General features: G+C 43.1%; 2 protein-coding genes across 4 annotated transcripts; both read left to right on the top strand.

Moving 5' to 3' along the window:
* Window positions 1-145: 145 nt before the first annotated feature.
* Window positions 146-24,287, top strand: LOC311147010 (SERPINE1 mRNA-binding protein 1-like). 2 transcript variants are annotated; one of them, XM_084183608.1, is made up of 9 exons: window positions 146-499; window positions 7,318-7,510; window positions 11,176-11,310; window positions 13,108-13,176; window positions 13,332-13,409; window positions 13,796-13,997; window positions 14,783-14,839; window positions 15,039-15,200; window positions 23,861-24,287. In XM_084183608.1, the coding sequence occupies exons 1-9, from the start codon at window positions 244-246 to the stop codon at window positions 23,918-23,920; spliced, it is 1,212 nt and encodes a 403-aa protein (XP_084039734.1). In that variant the 5' UTR covers window positions 146-243; the 3' UTR covers window positions 23,921-24,287. The 2 variants fall into 2 exon arrangements, with proteins under 2 accessions (XP_084039734.1, XP_084039735.1); XM_084183609.1 differs by having other exon boundaries at window positions 13,796-13,973.
* On the top strand, window positions 18,634-21,277 carry LOC311146221 (uncharacterized protein). Of its 2 annotated transcripts, none has more exons than XM_084182727.1 (4): window positions 18,634-19,167; window positions 19,313-20,808; window positions 20,883-20,939; window positions 21,068-21,277. In XM_084182727.1, the coding sequence occupies exons 2-4, from the start codon at window positions 20,032-20,034 to the stop codon at window positions 21,209-21,211; spliced, it is 978 nt and encodes a 325-aa protein (XP_084038853.1). In that variant the 5' UTR covers window positions 18,634-19,167; window positions 19,313-20,031; the 3' UTR covers window positions 21,212-21,277. The 2 variants fall into 2 exon arrangements, with proteins under 2 accessions (XP_084038853.1, XP_084038854.1); XM_084182728.1 differs by having other exon boundaries at window positions 21,071-21,277.

A 24,287-nucleotide genomic window follows, 5' to 3' on the forward strand; every position in this document is an offset into this window, starting at 1 on the left:
ACAGTCGTCACCTGACACGATAACATTTGCATTTGTTTACAAGCAGGGGGGGGCAGGACCGAGTTTGGGAAACACTGGGCTAGACGACTACATTCCCCATATCGCGCTACTGAATATCCCGGATATTCCTCGCGCCGGAAGAGAAGAGGTACATTTCCCAGCCATCTTGTGGCCGTATCTAGCGAATTGTTCGCACCAAGCCTCGTAGAATCGGAGGTGAAATTCCGCTGAAGGGGCGCGATCATGCCCGGACATCTGCAAGAAAGCTTCGGCTGCGTCGTAACCAATCGGTTCGACCAGCTATTGGACGATGAATCAGACCCGTTCGAGGTGTTAAAGGCTGCGGAGAATAAGAAGAAAGAGGCGGCCGCAGCTGGTATCACCAAGTCTGCAGCCCAAGCCGCCAAGCAGCCCAAGAAGGAGTCACAGAAGGATAGGAAGAATCCGCTCTTTGACAAGAAAGATGAAACACAGGCTGCAGTACCTCTGAAGAAAGAAGGTAAGGTTGCACGCTGACAAATTGGTGGTGCATTTATTTCAAAACCTGCACAAACCTAGCCAATTTGCTAACAACAACATGATCAGGGTCAACATGGGTTCTGTCCTGTTGCGATCAATTTAGAGGGCAACAGAAGAACCAACTGCGAACATGCACATATCCAATGCATGATTGTTAGACAGGTTAATCATGCATTGGATAGCATCCACCTGTGCACTCTGGCTAGCCTCTCGCTGAAATCCATTCCACCTGCAGGATGTGGACTTTGTAGATGATGGCGCTGTGGTTGCTGCGCATGAGAATGTTTTTGTTGTGAAACAGCTCGAGCTTGGTGGGCATATTCAAACTAGATTATTTCTTAGCAGAATAAAAAGCTAGCTGGCTCTCCTAGGGATTTGCGGGACAAGCTAGCTTGCTGCGTAGTTAACTAGCTATTCTTCAAAACAACACGGATACTGAACTGTCAGAAATGTCGAGCTGAACGTTAAGGCCGGTGCGTGATGCTGTAACTAGGTAGTTCGGGCGACCTAGCCAACCAATGTCCGGTGCAGGTGGTTGTTGTTTTAGTATTTGGTAGCTAGAAACTGGCCAACACAAATAAAACAGTGCAAGTTGGCTATCCAGTTATTGCATAGCACTGTTTTCATGTAGCTAGCGTATTCAAACGGTTTATGCAGTGAAGTGTTATGACAGTGTAACTAGCGTGATGGCGTTTGTTTTCATCTGCTCAGAAGCTTTTCTAAACAGATAATGTTACTGTACTTAACTTTCTAGCTAACAAGCTACTTGTAAGATTTTTTCGACATGCATGCGCAATGTTTTTGTAAACGAGTGCATCTGGCCAGATGTCCACCACAACACAAGTAGCTAACTAAGCCCCCTCGAAATATTAGCACTAGCTAAATGCATTGAAGGAAGGTGTGTCAGCCAGTAGTCAAGAGTGCATGCTGTCAAAGTAATAATGACAGGATGTAGCTAGCTAACACAACACCCTCATGAAATAGCTAAGCAACTTCCGCTGGAGTAACCTAACATCTTTGCTGACAGCAGGCCCATATTTCATGTTGTTAAAGCTACAATATGTAACTTTTTGGGCGACCCGACCAAATTCACATATAAATGTTAGTTATAAATCTGTCATTAAATATTCTCATTGAAAGCAAGTCTAAGAAGCAGTGGATCTTTTCTATGTGCTTTATTTCTATGCTTTCTGTTTTTAAATTTAGATTGTGCCTCTTTTACTTTCAGTTTTGTACTTCAAACCGCTAAAAACAATATTTTTGGTTATGGAAAATGTATTTCTCAATGGTTTAGATGGTACAATAATTATCTAAACTATATTTGCTTGTTTTGTCACATACTGAAATTAGGCAGACTATTTAAAAAATTGCAACCAGGAAATGTCGGAGCGATTTCTGCATAGTGCATCTTTAAATAGATACACATGGAAAGGCTTAATGTGACCACGCCCCCGAGTAGGGTACAGGCATAGGGTACTCCTGTTACTCCAATGTAATTAGGCTACCTTTGGCATCATCCAAAGCAAACTACTGACACTTTTTTGTCGTTTCAATAAACGTTTTCAGCAGCCGCACTTGTCGTTATTAACATACTTGGCTGTCACAACAACAAATTATTTGCATGATACTTATTCAGTCACTCTTAATTTGTTGTCCAACCCTGCTAAGACCTACAGTAAAGCTGTCGCATTATACTTACATCACTGTTTGTTTACCCCTAGCTTTTTCGCCGGTTAGCTGACGTTAGCTGGCTGGCTAGTGAGAGAAGTTCATCTCGATCTAGGCTAATTTGCTAGTCTTAGATATGTCGCGTAACTACTTCCAGTCTTTGCCTACCCTTGAACGGTCTAGGTATTTAGAAAAGTAGATTGTTGTTGGCAGGCCTATATGACCTTTCAACTTGCTGGAGACCAGATGGGGATACCTAGGGCTGATCCCATTTAGTCGATTGTTTAGTCGAAAGGCTGTTGGTCAACCCAGATTTCTTTAGTCGAGCTGTCACAAATGATTTAGTTTGTTTCACGGTGCACAAGACACCTGTCTGATTGGCGCCTGTTTCAGTGGACTAATCCTTTGGAGGCCACAGTGATGGCACAGTCCATCACTCTAAGACATGTGCTACTGAAATTGTGTAAATGGTTATATTATGTAAGAATAATGGTGCAACACTAATACATATTATTTTAGAACAAAATGCGCTTTGTCCCGCGATGGATAGCGGTCGCCGTCCGCGGTTCTGAAACAGTCTTCAGTGCGCCGTTGAATTGGCGCCTTTCCCTATATGTTGCTAAGTGCATAATAGCGAAGTTAAGCAGCATATTGGTGTTGAGAACAATGTATGGGAGGCAGCAGCTAAGACAGGAGACGAGAAAACAGCCCTTGCCTTAATTGTCTAAGAGAAGTGAGGAGAGAGGAAATCCCAACTTAATTAGGTCTATAATCAATAGCCTAACTGTTAAACGTGCCTGGCTTTTAAATCATCCATATAGATCTACAGAAATAAGACATATCCTGCTTCTGTTTCCAGTTTGAGTGTTTGTTTAATAGCCTAGTGATTCCATGAGCACCAAGCCTCAGGCAACCACAAAATGTCGGATAAAGCAATTTCACAAATTCAGCAGTTTTTAATCTTTGCTATGCTGTAATAAAAGGCTTTTTCAATGTTGTTTTCATTAGAACACACTGTTCCCAAGGGGTAGAAAATAGTATTGTAATCTAACAGGGGCGGCAGGTAGCTTAGTGGTTAAGAGCGTTGTGCCTGTAACCGAAAGGTCGCTGGTTCTAATCCCCGAGCCGACTAGGTGAAAAATCTGTCAACGTGCCCTTGAGCAAGGCACTTAACCCCAATTGCTCATGTAAGTCGCTCTGGATAAGAGCGTCTGCTAAATGACTAAAATGTAAAAATGTAAACAGCACCTGTTTGTTACACAAAATATGCACGCAGCTCTCACTCCTATACCCTCTTTCTTGATCTCCTTATTGTTGTTGTTATTATTATGATAATCATTATAATAAGTGATGTCATTATCATTAGTAGGCTTAGTATAGCAGCCTTGTATAACCACCATTGAGCTGTAGGCCAAAGAGCGCGTCCTGTTTAGTCCTAATACCGTAACTTACTTAGGCCTATATTTCAATATCAATCAATCATTCATTCCTTCATGTCATCACACAGCATACAAGTAATTCATGCTTTGAAAATGCAATCAAGCATTTTAGTTTTAAAATGAAATAACAAAAGGGAGTTTTGGATGATTAGCCTAAACAATAAATAAACCGTAATTCATGAATGAATGCAACTGTTTTTAGTCTTTGCTGTAATAAAGTCTATATATTTATTTTCTTTCCCGTTAGAACATACTTTTTTGGTACATTTATAATTTATTCAGGGTTTACACTGTTCGTATCATATTGTAATCTTACTGCACCTGTTTGGCACACAATACTCACATAGCGCTTGCTCCTATACCAGGGTTCTTCAATTCCGGTCCTGGAGGGCCGAAACACTTCTGTTTTTTATTTCTACCTGGTAGTTAATTGCACTCACCTGGTGTCCCAGGTCTGAATTAGCCCCTGATTAGAAGGAGAGGATGAAAAAGAGAGGTGTTTCGGCACCTCCAGGACCGGAATTGAAGAACCCTGTCCTATACCCTCCTTTTTCTTGATCACCAATAGTTTCCACAACTAAGTAAAATGTCTTCCACATATCTGACTTCCCCTTTCCCTCCTGAGCAACCAGTAAACATTCCCACGTTTCGAGTTTCTTTTTTCATGTCCTCTGACCTCTGCATCCATTTTGCTGCTACGGTGTTCGGAGTTTGTTATAACCAATTTATTGATGTCATTATGATAGGCTATAGGTCAGGCCCTATTGGTCACGTGCATGCAATGCGTAGATGTTTCACATTAAGAGAGCAAGGGTTGAGGGAATGTTTTTCCTAAACAAATGAGGTATTTCAGTAACAACTTTTCAGTCAGAGAAACAAGTAAGAAACGAAATGGCTGTAATTAAGTTGCAGCTTCAGCACGGACAGTGCGATAAACACTTGCTGTCCTGTGGTGCCTGTTCGCTGCAGCAGGGAGGAGAGAGACAACGTGCGCTAGTCACACAGGCACTCGCTGTCATTTAAAAAATGTTTACACAGCATGACCATCTCTTGAGTAATTTGTGTGTCTTAATTATTTAATCAAACAGTGCGCTTAAAGCATCAGAGAAGCTCACTTTACATGTTGTGTTTTATATTTTTGTTCAGTAATAGTTGATTTTATTGAAACACAGGTCGTGTCTATATGTGGAAAAATACACGTTTTAACATTTAGAACAGATGACTCGGTCGACCAATAATTTTTTTTGTCGGGGACAGCACTAGATACAACCCTACCTAATGGCCCAAATCAAAGTAGCCTATGGCGATATCTACACCTACATGGTGCAATCTCCAGGTTTGCATAAATATCAAAATGCAGAAGAATATTAGAGCTGTTATTTGGACGGATACAGCTCAATAGTCCTTACTTCAGGGGTCTCCAACAGGTTGATCCCCAGCTACCAGTAGCCCGCAGCCCAACTATGATTAACTCTCCAAACAATTCTGAAAGTACATGAAAGTACATGCAATTTTCACGTTCCACCGAACCTGTCATGAACAAATCTCAAGTATCAGACACGGCAAGCTCCCAACTACTAGCTAATCAACACAACATTGACATTATCCCACCCCTGGTTAGCCACTATTGGTTTAAAAAGCCAAACCGAACACAATAAATGCCTATTCATTTCCAGCAATATTGCCCGTCTGTCTGAGTGGTGCGCGTGTTTGTCTATCACTCCGTGTGTAGCCAGTTGATGTGATAACCGTCTTGTGATTTGACAGAAATACTTTCCTCAAAACCTTCTCAATTAAATATTAACTACAAAGTAGTCTTACCTGGCAGAAGTAATGTCATGAGGAAGTATATCATTTGTATCTATTATTTGTTATTTGCAAACTTTGCCTTAAAATGAGCAGCAGCCGTACAGAACCATCGCTAGACCTGCATATTAGACAGCACATTCCTCACTCGCTAGAGCCGCAATTAAAGGGCCAGAGCCGCAATTAAAGGAGAATTACACTAAAAAAATCTAAATTTGTTAGTTTTCTTCCAGACCTACAAATATAATGGTATTCTGTTGTGATTTAACCATTGGCATGGACTCATAACATCCAATTTCATTGTTTCTCTATGAACAATTGTAATTTTGAGAGTGAAAAACAAAAAAATCGAAAACCAGGAAAAATAAAACTCGGAACATAATTTGGGAAAATATTACAGATTTTATAGGGTCCCTCTTAGATGTTTATCAACCATTATTTTACCAGGTATATTGACAGAAAACATAGTGTACTAGTTTATCTTGTACACTAAGGACCCAGGGGAGAGAAGAGAAGAATGTGCCTATTTGAAATCTAGATAGAAATGAGTCTCTTGCAACGTTTCATTTTTTTCTCCAGTAGCTCTCATGCTAGAAAAGGTTTGAGACCCTGCCTTACTACAAGCCAATTAGCAAGCTTTATACAAAGCGACTTACCGGTGATGAACGGCTTGAACACACATAAATGTATCGCGTAACCGGAGCTTTCCATCAACATGGCGTAATAGCCTGAAACCATGAGATTCGTCTAACCTGGTCCTTGGGCAGTTGATGAAACTTAATTTTGTGGTGTTTTCTCGTACTATTGTTCAAACAAAGCGGTAACGCAACAGCCTTTCGGCATTTTAAAAGCAGGGTTAGTTAGCTAATTGAAGAAAGTCTGTTGGAATCGGCTCTTTGGCTGATAATCGTGACGCACAGTCCATGTGACTGTCTACCTGTTCATGCTAACATTCTTTGTTTTAAAATGAACGTGTTTTTAGGTATGATGTAGCTCAGGGTTCTTCAATTCCGGTCCTGGAGGGCCGAAACACCTCTGTTTTTCATCCTCTCCTTCTAATCAGGGGCTAATTCAGACCTGGGACACCAGGTGAGTGCAATTAACTACCAGGTAGAAATAAAAAAACAGAAGTGTTTCGGCCCTCCAGGACCGGAATTGAAGAACCCTGATGTAGCTTGTTAAGACGACATGGAAATATGTTAAAAATGACCAATCAAGCACATCCAAAATGATTATAGATTTTTATTTAATTTTTTTATTTAACCTTTATTTAACTAGGCAAGTCAGTTAAGAACAAATTATTATTTACAATGACGGCCTACACCGGCCTAACCCGGACGACACTGGGCCAATTGTGCGCCGCCCTATGGGAATTCCAAATCACGGCCGGTTGTGATACAGCCTGGAATCGAACCAGGGCGTCTGTAGTGACGCCTCAAGCACTGAGATGCAGTGCCTTAGACCGCTGCGCCACTCGGGAGCCCAATGAATGCAAATAAAAAATAATACAGCTGTTGTCGGGTTATGTGTAAAGCAGGAAATTGAACATGGGAGTAACAGGAGCAGCCTACGGCTGTACCCTACTCGGGGGCGTGGTCACGTTAAGCCATGCCACGCCATGCCGTGTGTATCTATGCTTACTTGAAGTTCCTCATGCAATTCGCCTCTAGTCTAGACACTCGTGCACAGTACCACTCTTGATGTTATTATACTTTTTGGTTACAACATGATGATTTGGCCCCAATAGCCTTTATCAAGCCAAAACATGTTTTAATCAAAAAGTATTATTGAAAGAGTGGTTTTTGGTTGCACCGCCCTTCTAATTAGTCTCTGTAGTCATATCAGTGTCCACCTCTAAAGCCTCCATGTGTTGTTGTGGTGGCAGGTATCAGGCGGGTGGGCCGGAGACCGGACCAGCAGGGCCAACCTGGCTCCCAGCACCAGGCCGGGCAGGGCGAAGGGCGGCCCGCTGGCGAGAGGAGGCCGGAAAACAGGAGACCCCCACGCGAGCGCCGCTTCGATAAACCCGTCGAGGACAAGCCCGACATCGGAGAGAGAGGAGAATTCTCTGCAGAAAAGTGAGTAGTTGCTGTAGTAAATGACAACGCTTAGAGCAATTTTTTGTTAATGATAATAATAATTATTATTATCATCGTTGATGAAATCTGGATGTCTGGGAATCGTGGGATAGACAGATGTCCGGGACACACTGCATGCTTCAGTTTGTTATTTCTAAGTGTCAAATAATAATAATAATAATATGCCATTTAGCAGACGCTTTTATCCAAAGCGACTTACAGTCATGCGTGCATAAATTTTTTTGTGTATGGGTGGTCCCGGGGATCGAACCCACTACCTTGGCGTTACAAGCGCCATGCTCAACCAGCTGAGCTACAGAGGACCACCCATACACCAGATGACACCTCTCTCTTTCACTTGGCTTTGACTGTAGTTTGTGCTAACTAGTAACTAAAGCAATGCAAAAAACGGTCAAAATTCAAATCACACCTATTATCCTCACAGCCTACAGTGAGGGAAAAAAGTATTTGATCCCCTGCTGATTTTGTACGTTTGCCCACTGACAAAGAAATGATCAGTCTATAATTTTAATGGTAGGTTTATTTGAACAGTGAGAGACAGAATAACCAGAAAAACGCATGTCAAAAATGTTAGAAATTGATTTGCATTTTAATGAGGGAAATCTGTATTTGACCCCCTCTCAATCAGAAAGATTTCTGTCTCCCAGGTGTCTTTTATACAGGTAACGAGCTGAGATTAGGAGCACACTCTTAAAGGGAGTGCTCCTAATCTCAGTTTGTTACCTGTATAAAAGACACCTGTCCACAGAAGCTATCAATCAATCAGATTCCAAACTCTCCACCATGGCCAAGACCAAAGAGCTCTCCAAGGATGTCAGGGACAAGATTGTAGACCTACACAAGGCTGGAATGGGCTACAAGACCATCACCAAGCAGCTTGGTGAGAAGGTGACAACAGTTGGTGTGATTATTCGCAAATGGAAGAAACACAAAATAACTGTCAATCTCCCTCGGCCTAGGGCTCCATGCAAGATCTCACCTCGTGGAGTTGCAATGATCATGAGAATGGTGAGGAATCAGCCCAGAACTACACGGGAGGATCTTGTCAATGATCTCAAGGCAGCTGGGACCATAGTCACCAAGAAAACAATTGGTAACACACTACGCTGTGAAGGACTGAAATCCTGCAGCGCCCGCAAGGTCCCCCTGCTCAAGAAAGAACATATGCATGCCCGTCTGAAGTTTGCCAATGAACATCTGAATGATTCAAAGGAGAACTGGGTGAAAGTGTTGTGGTCAGATGAGACCAAAATGGAGCTCTTTGGCATCAACTCAACTCGCCGTGTTTGGAGGAGGAGGAATGCTGCCAATGACCCCAAGAACACCATCCCCACTGTCAAACATGGAGGTGGAAACATTATGCTTTGGGGGTGTTTTTCTGCTAAGGGGACAGGACAACTTCACCGCATCAAAGGGACGATGGACGGGGCCATGTACCGTCAAATATTGGGTGAGAACCTCCTTCCCTCAGCCAGGGCATTGAAAATGGGTCGTGGATGGGTATTCCAGCATGACAATGACCCAAAACACACGGCCAAGGCAACAAAGGAGTGGCTCAAGAAGAAGCACATTAAGGTCCTGGAGTGGCCTAGCCAGTCTCCAGACCTTAATCCCATAGAAAATCTGTGGAGGGAGCTGAAGGTTCGAGTTGCCAAACGTCAGCCTCAACCTTAATGACTTGGAGAAGATCTGCAAAGAGGAGTGGGACAAAATCCCTCCTGAGATGTGGGCAAACCTGGTGGCCAACTACAAGAAACGTCTGACCTCTGATTGCCAACAAGGGTTTTGACACCAAGTACTAAGTAATGTTTTGCAGAGGGGTCAAATACTTCTTACCCTCATTAAAATACAAATCAATTTATAACATTTTGGACATGCGTTCTTCTGAATTTTTCTGTATTTTCTGCGTTATTCTGTCTCTCACTGTTCAAATAAACCAACCATTAAAATTATAGACTGATCATTTCTTTGTCAGTGGGCAAACGTACAAAATCAGCAGGGGATCAAATACTTTTTTCCCTCACTGTATAACCTACAGTGCCTTCAGAAAGTATTCATACCCCATGACTTATTTTACATTTTGTTGTTAGAGCCTGAATTAAAAATGGATCAAATTAGTGAAAACATGTTTTTAGAAATTTTTGCTAATTTATTGAAAAGGAAATAATGAAATATCTCATTTACATAAGTATTCACACCCCTGAGTCATTACTTTGTAGAAACACCTTTGGCGGCGATTACAGCTGTGAGTCGTCTTGGGTATGTCTATCAGCTTTGCACATCTGGGTTTGGGGATTTTCTCTCATTCTTCCTTGCAGATTTTCTCAAACTCTGTTAAGTTAGATCGGGAGCGGCGGTGATTTCCACAGATTTTCAATTCTGGGCTTTGGCTGGGCCACTCAAGGACTTTCACATTCTTGTTCTAAAGCCATTCTAGTGTTGCTTTAGCTGTATGCTTGGGGTCAGTTGGTAGAGCATGGTGCTTGCAACACCAGGGTTGTAGGTTCGATTCCCACGGGGGGCCAGTATGAAAAATGTATGCTCTCACTAACTGTAAGTCGCTCTGGATAAGAGCGTCTGCTAAATGACTAAAATGTAAAAAATGTAAATAGCATGATTCTGCCACCACCATGCATTATGGTAGGGATGGTGTTTGACGGGTGATGAGCTGTGCCTGGTTTTCTCCAGACATAGTGCTTTGCATTCAGTTAAATTTTTGTCTCATCAGACCACAGAATCTTTTGCCTCTCAGTCTTTCACATGCGTTTTTGCAAACTCTAAGCGTGCTGTCAAGTGCCTTTTTCTCAGGAGTGGCTTCTGTCTGGCCACTCTCCCATAAAGCCCAGATTGGTGAAGTGCTGTAGAAACTATTGTCCTTCTGGCAGGTTCTCCCATCTCAGCCAAGGAACTCTGTAGTTCTGTCAGAGTGGTCATTGGGTTCTTGGTCACCTCCCTGACCAAGGTCCTTCTTGCCCAGTTTCTCAGTTTGGTCTGACGGCCAGCTCTATGCAGAGTCTGGGTAGTTCTATATTTTTTCAATTTCCAGATGATGGAGACCGCTGTTCTCTAGGAAACTTTCAACACTATAAATTGTTCTATACCCTTCACCAGATATATGCCTCATCACAATTCTATCTCAGAGATCTAGGGACAGTTCCTTGGATTTCATGGTATCGTTTCTGCTCTGACATACACTGTCAACTGTGGGACCTTATATAGACAGGTGTGTTTCTTTCTAAATCATGTCCAAACAATTGAATTGGCCACAGGTGGACTCCCAAGTTGTAGTGACATCGCAAGGATGATCAAAATAAATTGGATGCACCTGAGCTCAAGTTGGAGTGTCATAGCAAAGGGGTGTGAACACTTGTTACATGTTTTAGGAATTTTTTAGAATTTATGCTAAAATTCTTAAAAACATTTTGTCATTATGGGGTATTGTGTGTAGATGGGTGAGGAAAAAAATCAATTTAATCCATTTTGAATTCAGGTTGTAAGACAACAAAATGTGGAATAAGTCAAGGGGTATGACTACTTTCTGAAGGTACTGTATATATCCTTGCATGTTTTTAAAACGTTCAATAAAGTAGTATTCGTAGTTCTGTGCTGCTTGATGCTGAGCCTATGTGTGTGTCCCTCCTCAGACCTCTTGGAGACCGGCCCCCCAGAGGGCGTGGTGGCGGGCGTGGTGGACGGGGGCGGGGCATGGGCCGGGGCGATGGCTTCGACTCCCGTGGCAAACGGGACTTCGACAGACACAGTGGCGGCGGTGACAAACCGTGAGTCATTTCTGCTCTGAGTCCTTAAAGGACTAGTGGTAGTGATGGTCTTTTGGGGGGATTAGAGCTTCAGATGCTCTGTGACTAGTGGTGGTGATGGTATTTTGGAGGGAATAGATATTCAGATGTTCTGTGACTAGTGGTGGTGATGGTATTTTGGAGGGATTAGATATTCAGATGCTCTGTGACTAGTGGTGGTGATGGTATTTTGGAGGGATTAGATATTCAGATGCTCTGTGACTAGTGGTAGTGATGGTATTTTGGAGGGATTAGATATTCAGATGCTCTGTGACTAGTGGTAGTGATGGTATTTTGGAGGGATTAGATATTCAGATGCTCTGTGACTAGTGGTAGTGATGGTATTTTGGGGGGATTAGATATTCAGATTCTCTGTGACTAGTGGTGGTGATGGTATTTTTGGGTGATTAGATATTCAGATGCTCTGTGACTAGTGGTAGTGATGGTATTTTGGAGGGATTAGATATTCAGATGCTCTGTGACTAGTGGTAGTGATGGTATTTTGGAGGGATTCGATATTCAGATGCTCTGTGACTAGTGGTAGTGATGGTATTTTGGAGGGATTAGATATTCAGATGCTCTGTGACTAGTGGTAGTGATGGTATTTTGGAGGGATTAGATATTCAGATGCTCTGTGACTAGTGGTAGTGATGGTATTTTGGAGGGATTAGATATTCAGATGCTCTGTGACTAGTGGTAGTGATGGTATTTTGGAGGGATTAGATATTCAGATGCTCTGTGACTAGTGGTAGTGATGGTATTTTGGAGGGATTAGATATTCAGATGCTCTGTGACTAGTGGTGGTGATGGTATTTTGGAGGGATTAGATATTCAGATGCTCTGTGACTAGTGGTAGTGATGGTATTTTGGCGGGATTAGATATTCAGATGCTCTGTGACTAGTGGTAGTGATGGTATTTTGGAGGGATTAGATATTCAGATGCTCTGTGACTAGTGGTAGTGATGGTATTTTGGAGGGATTAGATATTCAGATGCTCTGTGACTAGTGGTAGTGATGGTATTTTGGAGGGATTAGATATTCAGATGCTCTGTGACTAGTGGTGGTGATGGTATTTTGGAGGGATTAGATATTCAGATGCTCTGTGACTAGTGGTAGTGATGGTATTTTGGAGGGATTAGATATTCAGATGCTCTGTGACTAGTGGTAGTGATGGTATTTTGGAGGGATTAGATATTCAGATGCTCTGTGACTAGTGGTGGTGATGGTATTTTGGAGGGATTAGATATTCAGATGCTCTGTGACTAGTGGTGGTGATGGTATTTTGGAGGGATTAGATATTCAGATGCTCTGTGACTAGTGGTAGTGATGGTATTTTGGAGGGATTAGATATTCAGATGCTCTGTGACTAGTGGTAGTGATGGTATTTTGGAGGGATTAGATATTCAGATGCTCTGTGACTAGTGGTAGTGATGGTATTTTGGAGGGATTAGATATTCAGATGCTCTGTGACTAGTGGTGGTGATGTTATTTTGGAGGGATTAGATATTCAGATGCTCTGTGACTAGTGGTAGTGATGGTATTTTGGAGGGATTAGATATTCAGATGCTCTGTGACTAGTGGTGGTGATGGTATTTTGGAGGGATTAGATATTCAGATGCTCTGTGACTAGTGGTAGTGATGGTATTTTGGAGGGATTAGATATTCAGATGCTCTGTGACTAGTGGTGGTGATGGTATTTTGGAGGGATTAGATATTCAGATGCTCTGTGACTAGTGGTGGTGATGGTGGAGCTTTTGGTTTCCGTTTTTTTCTCAACAGTCAGAAATCCGAGGAGAAGCGTGGCGGGAGTGGCTCTCACAACTGGGGGAACCCCAAGGATGAAACGAGGTCGGTGTTCAAACAATCATATCCTGCTCCCTTAAATGAGATGAAAGAGCATCGTTATGTGTAGTCAAGGACACAGGTCCTTTGTTGATGTTGACTGGTTTGTTCCTTCGCCCTTGAGGGGATAAATCAAGTTGTGTTGAATTTCCATTCCCCAGTGGTGATGCTGAACAGACTTCTGCCCCTGAGGTAACCCCTGAGGGAGAGGAACACCCCCCTGCTGACTCTGAGAACAAGTGAGTACCCTCCTGGACCTGTCTAGTTAACCTCCCCACACACCTCTGTGCAGAACACCCCAGGACTGCTGCTCTGACTGTAAAACGGGACCACCAACTACACAACCAACTCATTTAGCTCCTTTTCATTGAACCTTTATTTATACAGGTTAAGTTGAATTTTTGCCAGGGATACCTGTTCTTGAATTTGTACTGGTTCACTATGGTGCTGCATTCATGCTGCTTCATTCAGTATGATCTCAACGTTCAATTCATCCTGTGGTCCACAATGCAAGCAGCCCTACAGTCAATCTAGAATAAATCCAAAACAACAACAGAAATGTGAAAGCTAACAGACAATGGATGGTAATCGCTTGCAATAACAAATGTGTCTCTGTCTCCTCCAGGGAGAATGAGGTGGAGGAACCAAAGGAGGAGGGCCCCAAGGAGATGACCCTGGATGAATGGAAGGCCATGCAGGACAAGGAGCGAGCCAAGGTGGAGTTCAACATCCGCAAGCCCAACGAGGGCGCCGACAGCAAGTGGAACAAAGGCTACGTTCTGCACAAGTCCAAGAGCGAAGATGTAAGTGACGAAAAGCCGAAAGACGTAAGTGACACGAGCCGAGAATTTGTATTTATTTTTTGCTTATCTATAGTTGTGCAGTGCACTGTTAGGTGTGTGTATATATATATATATGGATGTTTTCCCATTGTATTTGGTTGTGTTTAGGACTGTGACAGTCATGGAGTTTTGGATGACGGTAATTGGCCAGCCAAATGGCCGCGGTCTCCATAATAACCATTCAAATAGGAATATTTGTGTATATATATGTATTTGTTTTGACCTACATTTTCTGCTTTCCTCCACTCCTGACTGCATGTGCTGCCATATAAATAATATAATGAAAAGAACGGGCATCCCCATTCAAGTCAATGAAGGCATAAGGGGTGGACTGGCCATTACAAGTGTATCCATAGGAGCAAAGCAGGAAGTAAAAACAGGAAGTGTACCCATCAATTTGTGCTGTGATTTGTTGATTCAACTCAACTTACAAGCCAGTTGGTGAGTTGCAGCGATGAGACAAGATCGAAATTGGGGTGAAAAGGGGGGTAAAATACAAAAAACTATAAAAATAACAATGTGTAATTGTGCCAGCCCTAGTTGTGGATCAATGCGAAAAAATCTTGGTAAGGTATTAAATAACTGTGGTGGTCTGTATTTGTTTATGTATTGGCCAACAAAATGGCTGATATAAACCAGATAGTAAACCAGCAAACAACCCTCCCCAAGAGGCTATGCCATTACAACCCTCCCCAAGAGGCTATGCATATATTACAAATGTGACTGACGTATTCATCCTTATTGTTGGTCCTTTCTCTTGGATGTTGCAGAGACCAGCTGTGATTGATGCTCCGGAGATTGAAGCAGACACGACCCCTCTGTTCAAGGTGCCTGTTGTTTCACATATTCAACCCTATACAATTCTGATAAAACAAGCCTTTATCTACACACTCATACACATTGGCATAGTATATCAGGAGTTTAATTATGTCAAACTGTAGTTAGCATGTTGGCTATTTGAGTTGAGATGGTTGCTATCAGTGGATTCTGGTTAAATGTAAACAACATCAATTCTTCCTCCATCAGGGCAATCCTGAAGAAGTCGGCCCGGATCACCACTTCCGCAAGCCCGCCAACGACATCACGGCCCAGCTGGAGATCAACTTTGGAGACCTGGGCCGGCGCGGGCGCGGGGGAGCCCGTGGAGGAAGGGGAGGCCGCGGTGCGGGAGGAGGCCGATCTGAAAAGGTAACGCTAATGGAGGCTGTTGTCATTGAACACAAATAGATGTAAATATTGATCACAAAAGGCTATGATTACTAGGGTTGAATATTTTCCCTGTATTTTACAAATGTTCAATCCCGAGAATAAATCACTTTTCTCCCGGGTAACCCGGTATTTCCCGCCAAAACCGGAAGTGTCATTCAAAAGCATTATAAAGCATATAAATATGTTGGGATTTGATTAGAGCTTTGATCAGCATGAAAATTCAAACTTGATGCTACCTGAGCCTGTTGAGACATATATTAAATACATTTTATCAGTCCTACATTAACGAGCCCATAGATGTAGCTAGCTATATAAAGCCCATAGATGTAGCTAGCTATATAAAAGCCCATAGATGTAGCTAGCTATATAAAGCCCATAGATGTAGCTAGCTATATAAAGCCCATAGATGTAGCTAGCTATATAAAGCCCATAGATGTAGCTAGCTATATAAAAGCCCATAGATGTACCTAGCTATATAGAAGCCCATAGATGTAGCTAGCTATATAGAAGCCCATAGATGTAGCTAGCTATATAAAGCCCATAGATGTAGCTAGCTATATAAAGCCCATAGATGTAGCTAGCTATATAAAAGCCCATAGATGTACCTAGCTATATAAAAGCCCATAGATGTAGCTAGCTATATAAAGCCCATAGATGTAGCTAGCTATATAAAGCCCATAGATGTAGCTAGCTATATAAAGCCCATAGATGTAGCTAGCTATATAAAAGCCCATAGATGTACCTAGCTATATAAAAGCCCATAGATGTAGCTAGCTATATCCTCTCTTGGGTAAATCAATTAATCTAGCTCCAGTAGGCTAATATTTTTGAGCGTGAACTGTATTACTGTACTGTATTGTATTATACGGACTGGAATTACGCACATCATTCAAACCATGATAAAGCAGGAGAGAACATGCGATTCTGGTGCAGAACATGCGGCCTACAAAGTTACAAGTATAGGCTACTGACTTAGATTTTAATTTTGAAATATAATGGGGCCTATTTGTGTCATTAGTAGGCTGACGAATATATATACCTTTCATAATATTTCCCCTAATGTTATTAGCCTCCTCTTCATCGTTCTAATGACATCCTTGAATAATATAGGACTAGAATTAGATGCAGAAGGCTTTCACTTCTCTTCACTAAGATTGAATGGTTATGGGGCTGAATAAATAACTGCTATGGCCTGCCACTATCGCGCGTTTGCTCTTCTTTCAAACTACCCGTGAGTTCTCTTGGCTGCTGTATTTAACATTCAGCAAAAAATAGCTTGCCGAATAGTCTATTGGTATAAGAAATGCTAAAAAAAAAAAAAAAAAAGATTTCCAGCAAGCTATTCTAGTCTAGCTTTTCCTGCATGGAACTCCAAGAGCTAAGGAGCGTTTTTTAAGGAGGCCAGCAGAGCACAGGTGGTTGCGTATTGCGCAAGAGACAGAGGCTATAAGTTAGACACTTGTTATGCATCATTAATTAGATAAATATAAGGCTAGTACTGCATTAAATGTATTACCTGTAAGAGGTAGGCTAAGACATCTATCTATCTATATATATATATATATATCAGCAAAAAAAGAAACATCCCTTTTTCGGGACCCTGTCTTTCAAAGATAATTTGTAAAAATCCAAATAACTTCACAGATCTTCATTGTGAAGGGTTTAAACACTGTTTCCCATGCTTGTTCAATTAACCATAAACAGTTAATGAACATGCACCTGTGGAACGGTCGTCAAGACACTAACAGTAGGCAATTAGCTAATTTTCCCCCTAACATCGGACACCCCCTAACATCAGACACCCCCCAACATCGGACACCCCCTAACTTTGGACACTCTCTAGCGGTTGGAGGACTAAATCACCTCAAGCTCAACATTTAAATGGACTGGAAAAGAACGGTAAGTTTCTTGACTACACCCTTCTAGCTAGCTGACCACCGATTTTCAGTGCAATTTATGTAAGTTAAGTTAGGTTTTGAGCGTTTTCAAAAAAGTTATATATGTACACATTTTGTGCAACACGCTGCATATTGTAAAATTTGACTGCGCGACAGACCACACATAATTTCATATCCAACTTTTTACCTCTGAAATATAGCTAACTGATTTTCTAATGTTGCTAGCTTAGTTGCTAAATGTTGCTAGAACTGCTAAGACAGCAAAAAGGAAAGAAATTGTAAGCGTTAGATAATACATATCACAAAAACAGCTGAATGTTGTCAAGCTTTATCGTATCAAAATTGGAGTCCTTTGACGGGGGCGTTTTGCACAATCTGCAAAAATGTATTTGGAACTTTGAACCATTAACTTTTTGACACCTATCACTGTTGGCTATGTTTCATCTTACAACAGCTACATACAGGCAGTATTTAGTCAAATTTTACAATGTATGCATCAATATTAAACTAATTGGGACACTCATTTTCATTACAGATAACATCAAACAAAAAACGTGGGTACACTTTCAGTTAGTGAAAACTTTCATCATCTTTCAATGCCTTAACTTTGAAATGTAAATGTTTATACATATTCAGATTTAGTTATCTCCGTGTGGTGCCAGGATAACCACCTCTCCCTCAAAGTGACCAAGACAAAGGAGATGATTGTGAACAACAGGAAAAAAAAGAGGACTGAGCACGCCCCCATTCTCATCGACGGGGCTGTAGTGGAACAGGTTGAGAGCTTCAAGTTCCTTGGTGTCCACATCACCAACGAACTATCATGGTCCAAACACACCAAGACTGTCGTGAAGAGGGCACAACAAAGCCTATTCCCCCTCAGGAGACTGAAAAGATTTGGCATGGGTCCTCAGATCCTCAAAAAATTCTACAGCTGCACCATCGAGAGCATCCTGACTGGTTGCATCATCGCCTGGTATGGCAACTGCTTGGCCTCCGACCGCAAGGCACTACAGAGGGTAGTGCGTACGGCCCAGTACATCACTGGGGCCAAGCTTCCTGCCATCCAGGACCTCTATACCAGGCGGTGTCAGAGGAAGGCCCTCAAAATTGTCAAAGACTCCAGCCACCCTAGTCATAGACTGTTCTCTCTGCTACCGCACAGCAAGCGGTACCGGAGTGCCAAGTCTAGGTCCAAAAGACTTCTCAACAGCTTCTACCCCCAAGCCATAAGACTCCTGAACAGCTAATCATGGCTACCCGGACTATTTGCACTGCCCCCCCACCCCCACCCCATCTTTTTACGCTGCTGCTACTCTGTTAATTATTTATGCATAGTCACTTTAACTCTACCCACATGTACATATTACTTCAACTACCTCAACTAGCCGGTGCCCCCGCACATTGACTCTGCACCGGTACCCCCCTGTATATATAGCCTCCCTACTGTTATTTTATTTTACTTCTGCTCTTTTTTTCTCAACACTTTTTTGTTGTTTTATTTTACATTTTTATTAAAAAATAAATGCACTGTTGGTTAAGGGCTGTAAGTAAGCATTTCACTGTAATGTCTGCACCTGTTGTATTCGGCGCATGTGGCCAATAAAATTTGATTTGATTTGATTATCTTTCTAAAATGTGTATAGTATGCCAAGTTATTTAGCTACATGTATTAACACCACAGCATGGAGAAAGTCAAGAGGAAGCAGTGGAGTGAGGTGGACATGTTCCATGCCATGGAGGACTGCGGGGCAGGGATGGCTATCCGCCAGGCTGCCAAGGTTAGGCATCTTTTGTTTTTAGGAGATGACCATGTGTATGTGAATTTTATCTGCTAGTAACAGTTTTATTTTCTTATCTACCAAGGTGCATGGTGTACCTCGGCAGACCCTGGCGGACAGGCTGAGCGGCCGGGTGACCCATGGTTGTCGCAGTGGACCACCCACATTGCTTGCACCAGAGGATGAAAATTCTCTGGTGCAGTACTGTATCTATGGGTTCCCCTTCACCAGACAGAGGCTGATGAAATACGCCAACAAAATAGGCAGGTATTTGGTGTTCTATGTATTTATATATGTAGATTGGTGGACTGACTGTTCTCAATGTGTGTGATGTAAATGTGGATATGTATGGTGATGCCAAAACAAACATTTTCATCCTGGATGGACAATTATATATTCTATTCTATTGTAGGTTTCGGCACCCAGGGGAAACAATCCCACCACTGGGGAAGAGGAGGTGGGAAATGTTCAGGAAGAGGCACAAGAACCTGAGCATGAGGAGGCCCGACACCCTGGGCAGGGGGAGAGCTGAGTGTGCCACACGTCCGACGATGGACACCTTCTTCACTTCTTATGAGAAGCACTTGGAGGAGAGTGGGTTGAGGGAGTAACCCAGACAAATCTATAACTGCGATGAGTCTGGGTGTCGTAGCGACCAGAGCAGGCACAAAGTGCTGGCTCCCCGGGGCGCAAAACACGTGTACCAGCAGGCTCCGGGGACCAAGGAGCACATCACAGTGCTGGCCTGCTTCAACGCAGCTGGGGAGGACGTACCCCCGTTTATCATCTACCCCAAGTGTTTCCCCGGTGGCCACTACACACTGGGAGCCCCCCCCCCCCAAGCCTTGGCTAGCAGTGGCTACATTGATGGGGACCTGTTCAGGAAGTGGTTTCAGCACTTCTTTAAGCATGCAGTGAAGGAGCGCCCTCTCCTTCTCCTCTTCGATGGGCACAAGAGCCACATGGACCCGGAAGTGCTCGCGGCGGCACTAAGGGAAGGGGTTATACTTCTTTGTCTTCCACCACACTGCACCCATGTCCTGCAGCCGCTGGACGTGGCATACTTTGGCCCTTTAAAGGCTGAGTTCTCCAAGGTAGCTGGAGACCTTTAGCCATTTTGACCACTCCTACATGGTAAACAAATCAGAATCAGTATTCCGCTACCCGTACCAGCGATGCAAGGACATGCGCTATGTGGTGGAAGGGTTTAAGAAGTGTGGCCTCTTTCCTTTTCACCCTTCAGCCATTGAAGGGTCCCGTTTAATGCCGTCTCGGTCCCTACCGGGTCACACCACCGCCTCTCCTGGAACCAGCAGCACTGTGCCGTCCATCAGCACTTCCTCCCCAGCGACCACAGGAGGACCCTCAGCCCCATCTACAGTCCCAGTCCCTGCTCCAGTCCCAGGCCTAGCTCTAGAAGAGCACCCCCTAATAGAGGGGGGGCTGATAGCGAAGGACCTGGGGCACATCCTTACTGTCCTGAAGTATCGGCTGGACCGATACAGAAGACTGCCTGTGGTCACCACATGCCTCACCGGGGAGGAATACACGCGCCAGTGGCAGGAGAGGGGTGAGAAGGAGAGGGCCGAGGCAGAGGAGAAAGAGTGTCGGGCAGCCCTCAGAACACAGAGGGCACAGGAGAGGGCTGCCATGGATGAGACCATTGACGCCATCGCCTCTGCAGGACCCCCTGCTGGAACCACTCCTGACAGCTGTATCACTACTGCCAGTGCCTCCCAGTGTGCAACACCTGTAGGAGCCGCCGGAGTCCCAAGCTGCAGAAGAAGGCCACGTGCCTACTCTCCTGGCCACACCATCGGCCAATCTCTCTTTACATATCTACAGTACATAGCACCAGCCCTCAAGTCATCTCCACCTCCTCCAAAACCTCTGCAGCTTCCTCCAGAGGTATTGATGTAAAAAGTTGAAAAGGGTTTTCATGAAACATGCTCTGTCTAACACTACTTTTTCTCAAACTGCAGCACAGAAAAGGAAGAGAAAAGCTCCACCGGTCACATCTGTCATGCCACCACTCTCAGGTACTTCATCATCTGTTTTTCTCTCTCTCTCAGTTGTATCAATTACTATTGTTGTTGAAGAACTTCTACATTTTGCAAAACCATATTAATCAATTTTTATTATTATTTTATTTTATTTTATATGAAAGAAGACACCTGCTGTGCTCGCTACGGAGAGCATGATCCGCCTGCAAGCTCCTCTCAGGAGTGTAGATCCGAGGTGCCATGGGTGTGCTGTGACTTCTGCCAGCACTGGTTCCACTGCAGGTGTGTGCAGTGGGATCAAGAGGTAGCGGTGGAGCTGGATTTCTATTGTGATTTTTGTGACAATATAGGTCGAGATTTAATTGTTTGTTTTGTTTGTGTTCATATGAAATTATTTATTTGTACCAAAAAATAAATGTCTAAAATATAATATATATTTATTGAACCCATCTTGTGTATTTCTTCCTTTACTTTCCAAGTGCACCTCTGCAACACAAACTCAAACAGTGTTTTCATTGTTTATGTCAATGCACATAAATGAAATTAAAGTTTTATTTGATGTAAATTATTAATACTCATATTTTAGTATTCAACTGTTATCTACTTTCTCAAAACATAAGATTAATCTGTAAAACGCTGAATATGTTGGTGAAGAACCATTTTTTAAGAGTCCACAGGAGGGCGCACCGGGCTACGCAATGAAAAGTTGACAGGCAAGTCATTCTTTTTTACCGGAAGGCTAGCCAACTAGTCAACTATCTAGTAATCACTTCGGGTACGTGGTTGGTGTCTCTTTTTTTAACAAAATAGTAAGGTGGCCAATAACGGGGCCGTATGCCGATAATACGGGACGTATTTCTTTGCTAAACCGCTTATCAAAAAGCTGATAATAGTAGTATTTCCACTGAAATGTCAAACTTGCTAATTGCTAACCCGTTAGCTAACATTTTTACGACACCAATAATCACATAACATTGATGGCTTGATCACAAGATAACACTGTTGAAGGTAATAAAAAAAAATTACGCTGTTGAATATGCCGATAATACAGGGTTCCACGCTAAGGTCACACTTATGAAAACTTAGGATACTAAAGAGGCCTTTCTACTGACTCTGAAAAACACCAAAAGAAAGATGCCCAGGGTCCCTGCTTATCTGCGTGAACGAGCCTTAGGCATGCTGCAAGGAGGCATGAGGACTGCAGATGTGGCCAGGGCAATAAATTGCAATGTCCGTACTGTGAGATGCCTAAGACAGCGGTACAGGGAGACAGGACGGACAGCTGATCGTCCTCGCAGTAGCAGACCACTTGTAACAACACCTGCACAGGATCGGTACATCCGAACATCACACCTGCGGGACAGGTACAGGATGGCAACAACAACTGCCCGAGTTACACCAGCAACGCACAATCCCTCCATCAGTGCTCAGACTGTCCGCAATAGGCTGAGAGAGGCTGTACTGAGGGCTTGTAGAACTGTTGTAAGGCAGGTCCTCACCAGACATCACCGACAACAACGTCGCCTATGGGCACAAACCCACCGTCGCTGGACCAGACATGACTGGAAAAAAGTGCTCTTCACTGACGAGTCGCGGTTTTGTCTCACCAGGGGTGATGGTCGGACTAGTGTTTATCGTCGAAGGAATGAGCGTTACGCCGAGGCTCATCCTGACATGACCCTCCAGCATGACAATGCCACCAGCCATACTGCTCGTTCTGTGCGTGATTTTCTGCAAGACAGGAATGTCAGTGTTCTACCATGGCCAGCGAAGAGCCCGGATCTCAATCCCATTGAGCACATTTGGGACCTGTTGGATCGGAGGGTGAGGGCTAGGGCCATTCCCCCAAGAAATGTCCGGGAACTTGCAGATGCCTTGGTGGAAGAGTGGGGTAACATCTCACAGCAAGAACTGGAAAATCTGGTGCAGTCCATGAGGAGGAGATGCACTGCAGTACTTAATGCAGCTGGTGGCCACACCAGATACTGACTGGTACTTTTGATTTTGACCCCCTCTTTGTTCAGGGACACATTATTCCATTTATGTTAGTCACATGTCTGTGGAACTTGTTCAGTTTCTGTATCAGTTGTTGAATCTTGTTATGTTCATACAAATATTTACACATGTTAAGTTTGCTGAAAATAAATGCAGTTGACAGTGAGAGGACATTTCTTTTTTTGCTGAGTTTATATATATATATATATAATCTAGAACAGGATTATCTATTTTGGATGCAATTTGAATGGAGTTGATGGAGAGAGAGAGAGACTGCGAGAGACTGCTCGCGCGTGCACTGATTTTAAAGCAACGATATTCGAGTGATAAGCTATTTTTAAAACTCTGGAGCTGGAATTTTAAAAATTATAATCTTTACAATTAAAAACAAGGTGACCCCGAAAGCCAGATGGAGATGGTAAATTAGACACGCATTCGGTCCTTATATTACTGTAGCAAGGGCTATGCTGCAGCAAATCTAGGCCTACCTGTCACAAGAAAAAAGGTTGCCATGATGAGATGATACATGCATTGTGAACTGCGCTCCATACTGAGATGGGCTGTCTGTCCCCATCCTGAGCGTTGAATCATCATGCATTGGCCGTAGAGAAGCCAGATTTAGACATTGCATATAATTTAACAGTTCCATTTCACGCCATGCTGTTCATATAAATAATTTATTCAAATTTACCAGTTTCTCGCAGGAAAAGGGAGTGGTTTTGGGCAGTAAACCTCGGTAACCGGGTTCCCACCATTCAACCTTAATGGTTACTGACCATAGAAAGCTGTTTTCACTGACCACAAAAAGTCAAATTGGGTGCTCAAGCTGACTGTGATCATTGTTCTACTTGTTTTGAGTTGTGTTGTTCATGTAGTACCTCCCAATCCCTACTGAACACGACCCAGTATTCTCTGATTTTGTAATTTTTTTAAAAATATTTTTCTCTCTCTCTTGTCCCCAGCCGGGTGGAGTGTCCGTTCCCAACGTTGACGACCCAGAGGCCTTCCCGGCCCTGGCCTAATACTCTAGCACTGCTACCAGCCCACCCCATCAGCCCCTCCGGGCATTAGCCCCGCCCCTCCGGGCCCCTCCTCTACGAGGCTTGCATGCTTACAACTTCTTCAAGTATACGATAAAAAAAAAAGACTGTCATCACACCTGAGGACTGAAATTGTAACCTGTTTTTAAAAGGACAGATAAAAAGACCAAAAAAATTGGAAAAATGACTTCTCTTGATGAACTGAAGCAAATTATTGGTAAACGTTTTGTATTTAGAGACATGATAGCAGGGATGTTTTCATACAGTATGTTTTTTTTTTCAGAGATTATGCATACTTCATGGATATTTTTTCATATTGCTGCTTGAATAAATGTATTTCAGAGATGGA

The sequence above is a fragment of the Coregonus lavaretus genome (assembly GCF_964263955.1).
Source record: "Coregonus lavaretus genome assembly, chromosome: 19".
NCBI lineage: Eukaryota > Metazoa > Chordata > Actinopteri > Salmoniformes > Salmonidae > Coregonus > Coregonus lavaretus.

Coding starts and splice junctions, on each gene's coding strand:
- LOC311147010 (XM_084183608.1), top strand. CDS start 244: ATGCCCGGACATCTGCAAGAAAGCTTCGGCTGCGTCGTAACCAATCGG. Junction 500..7,317: donor AGTACCTCTGAAGAAAGAAG/GTAAGGTTGCAC, acceptor TTGTGGTGGCAG/GTATCAGGCGGGTGGGCCGG. Junction 7,511..11,175: donor GGAGAATTCTCTGCAGAAAA/GTGAGTAGTTGC, acceptor GTCCCTCCTCAG/ACCTCTTGGAGACCGGCCCC.
- LOC311146221 (XM_084182727.1), top strand. CDS start 20,032: ATGGTAAACAAATCAGAATCAGTATTCCGCTACCCGTACCAGCGATGC. Junction 20,809..20,882: donor CTCTGCAGCTTCCTCCAGAG/GTATTGATGTAA, acceptor CTCAAACTGCAG/CACAGAAAAGGAAGAGAAAA. Junction 20,940..21,067: donor TGTCATGCCACCACTCTCAG/GTACTTCATCAT, acceptor TTTATATGAAAG/AAGACACCTGCTGTGCTCGC.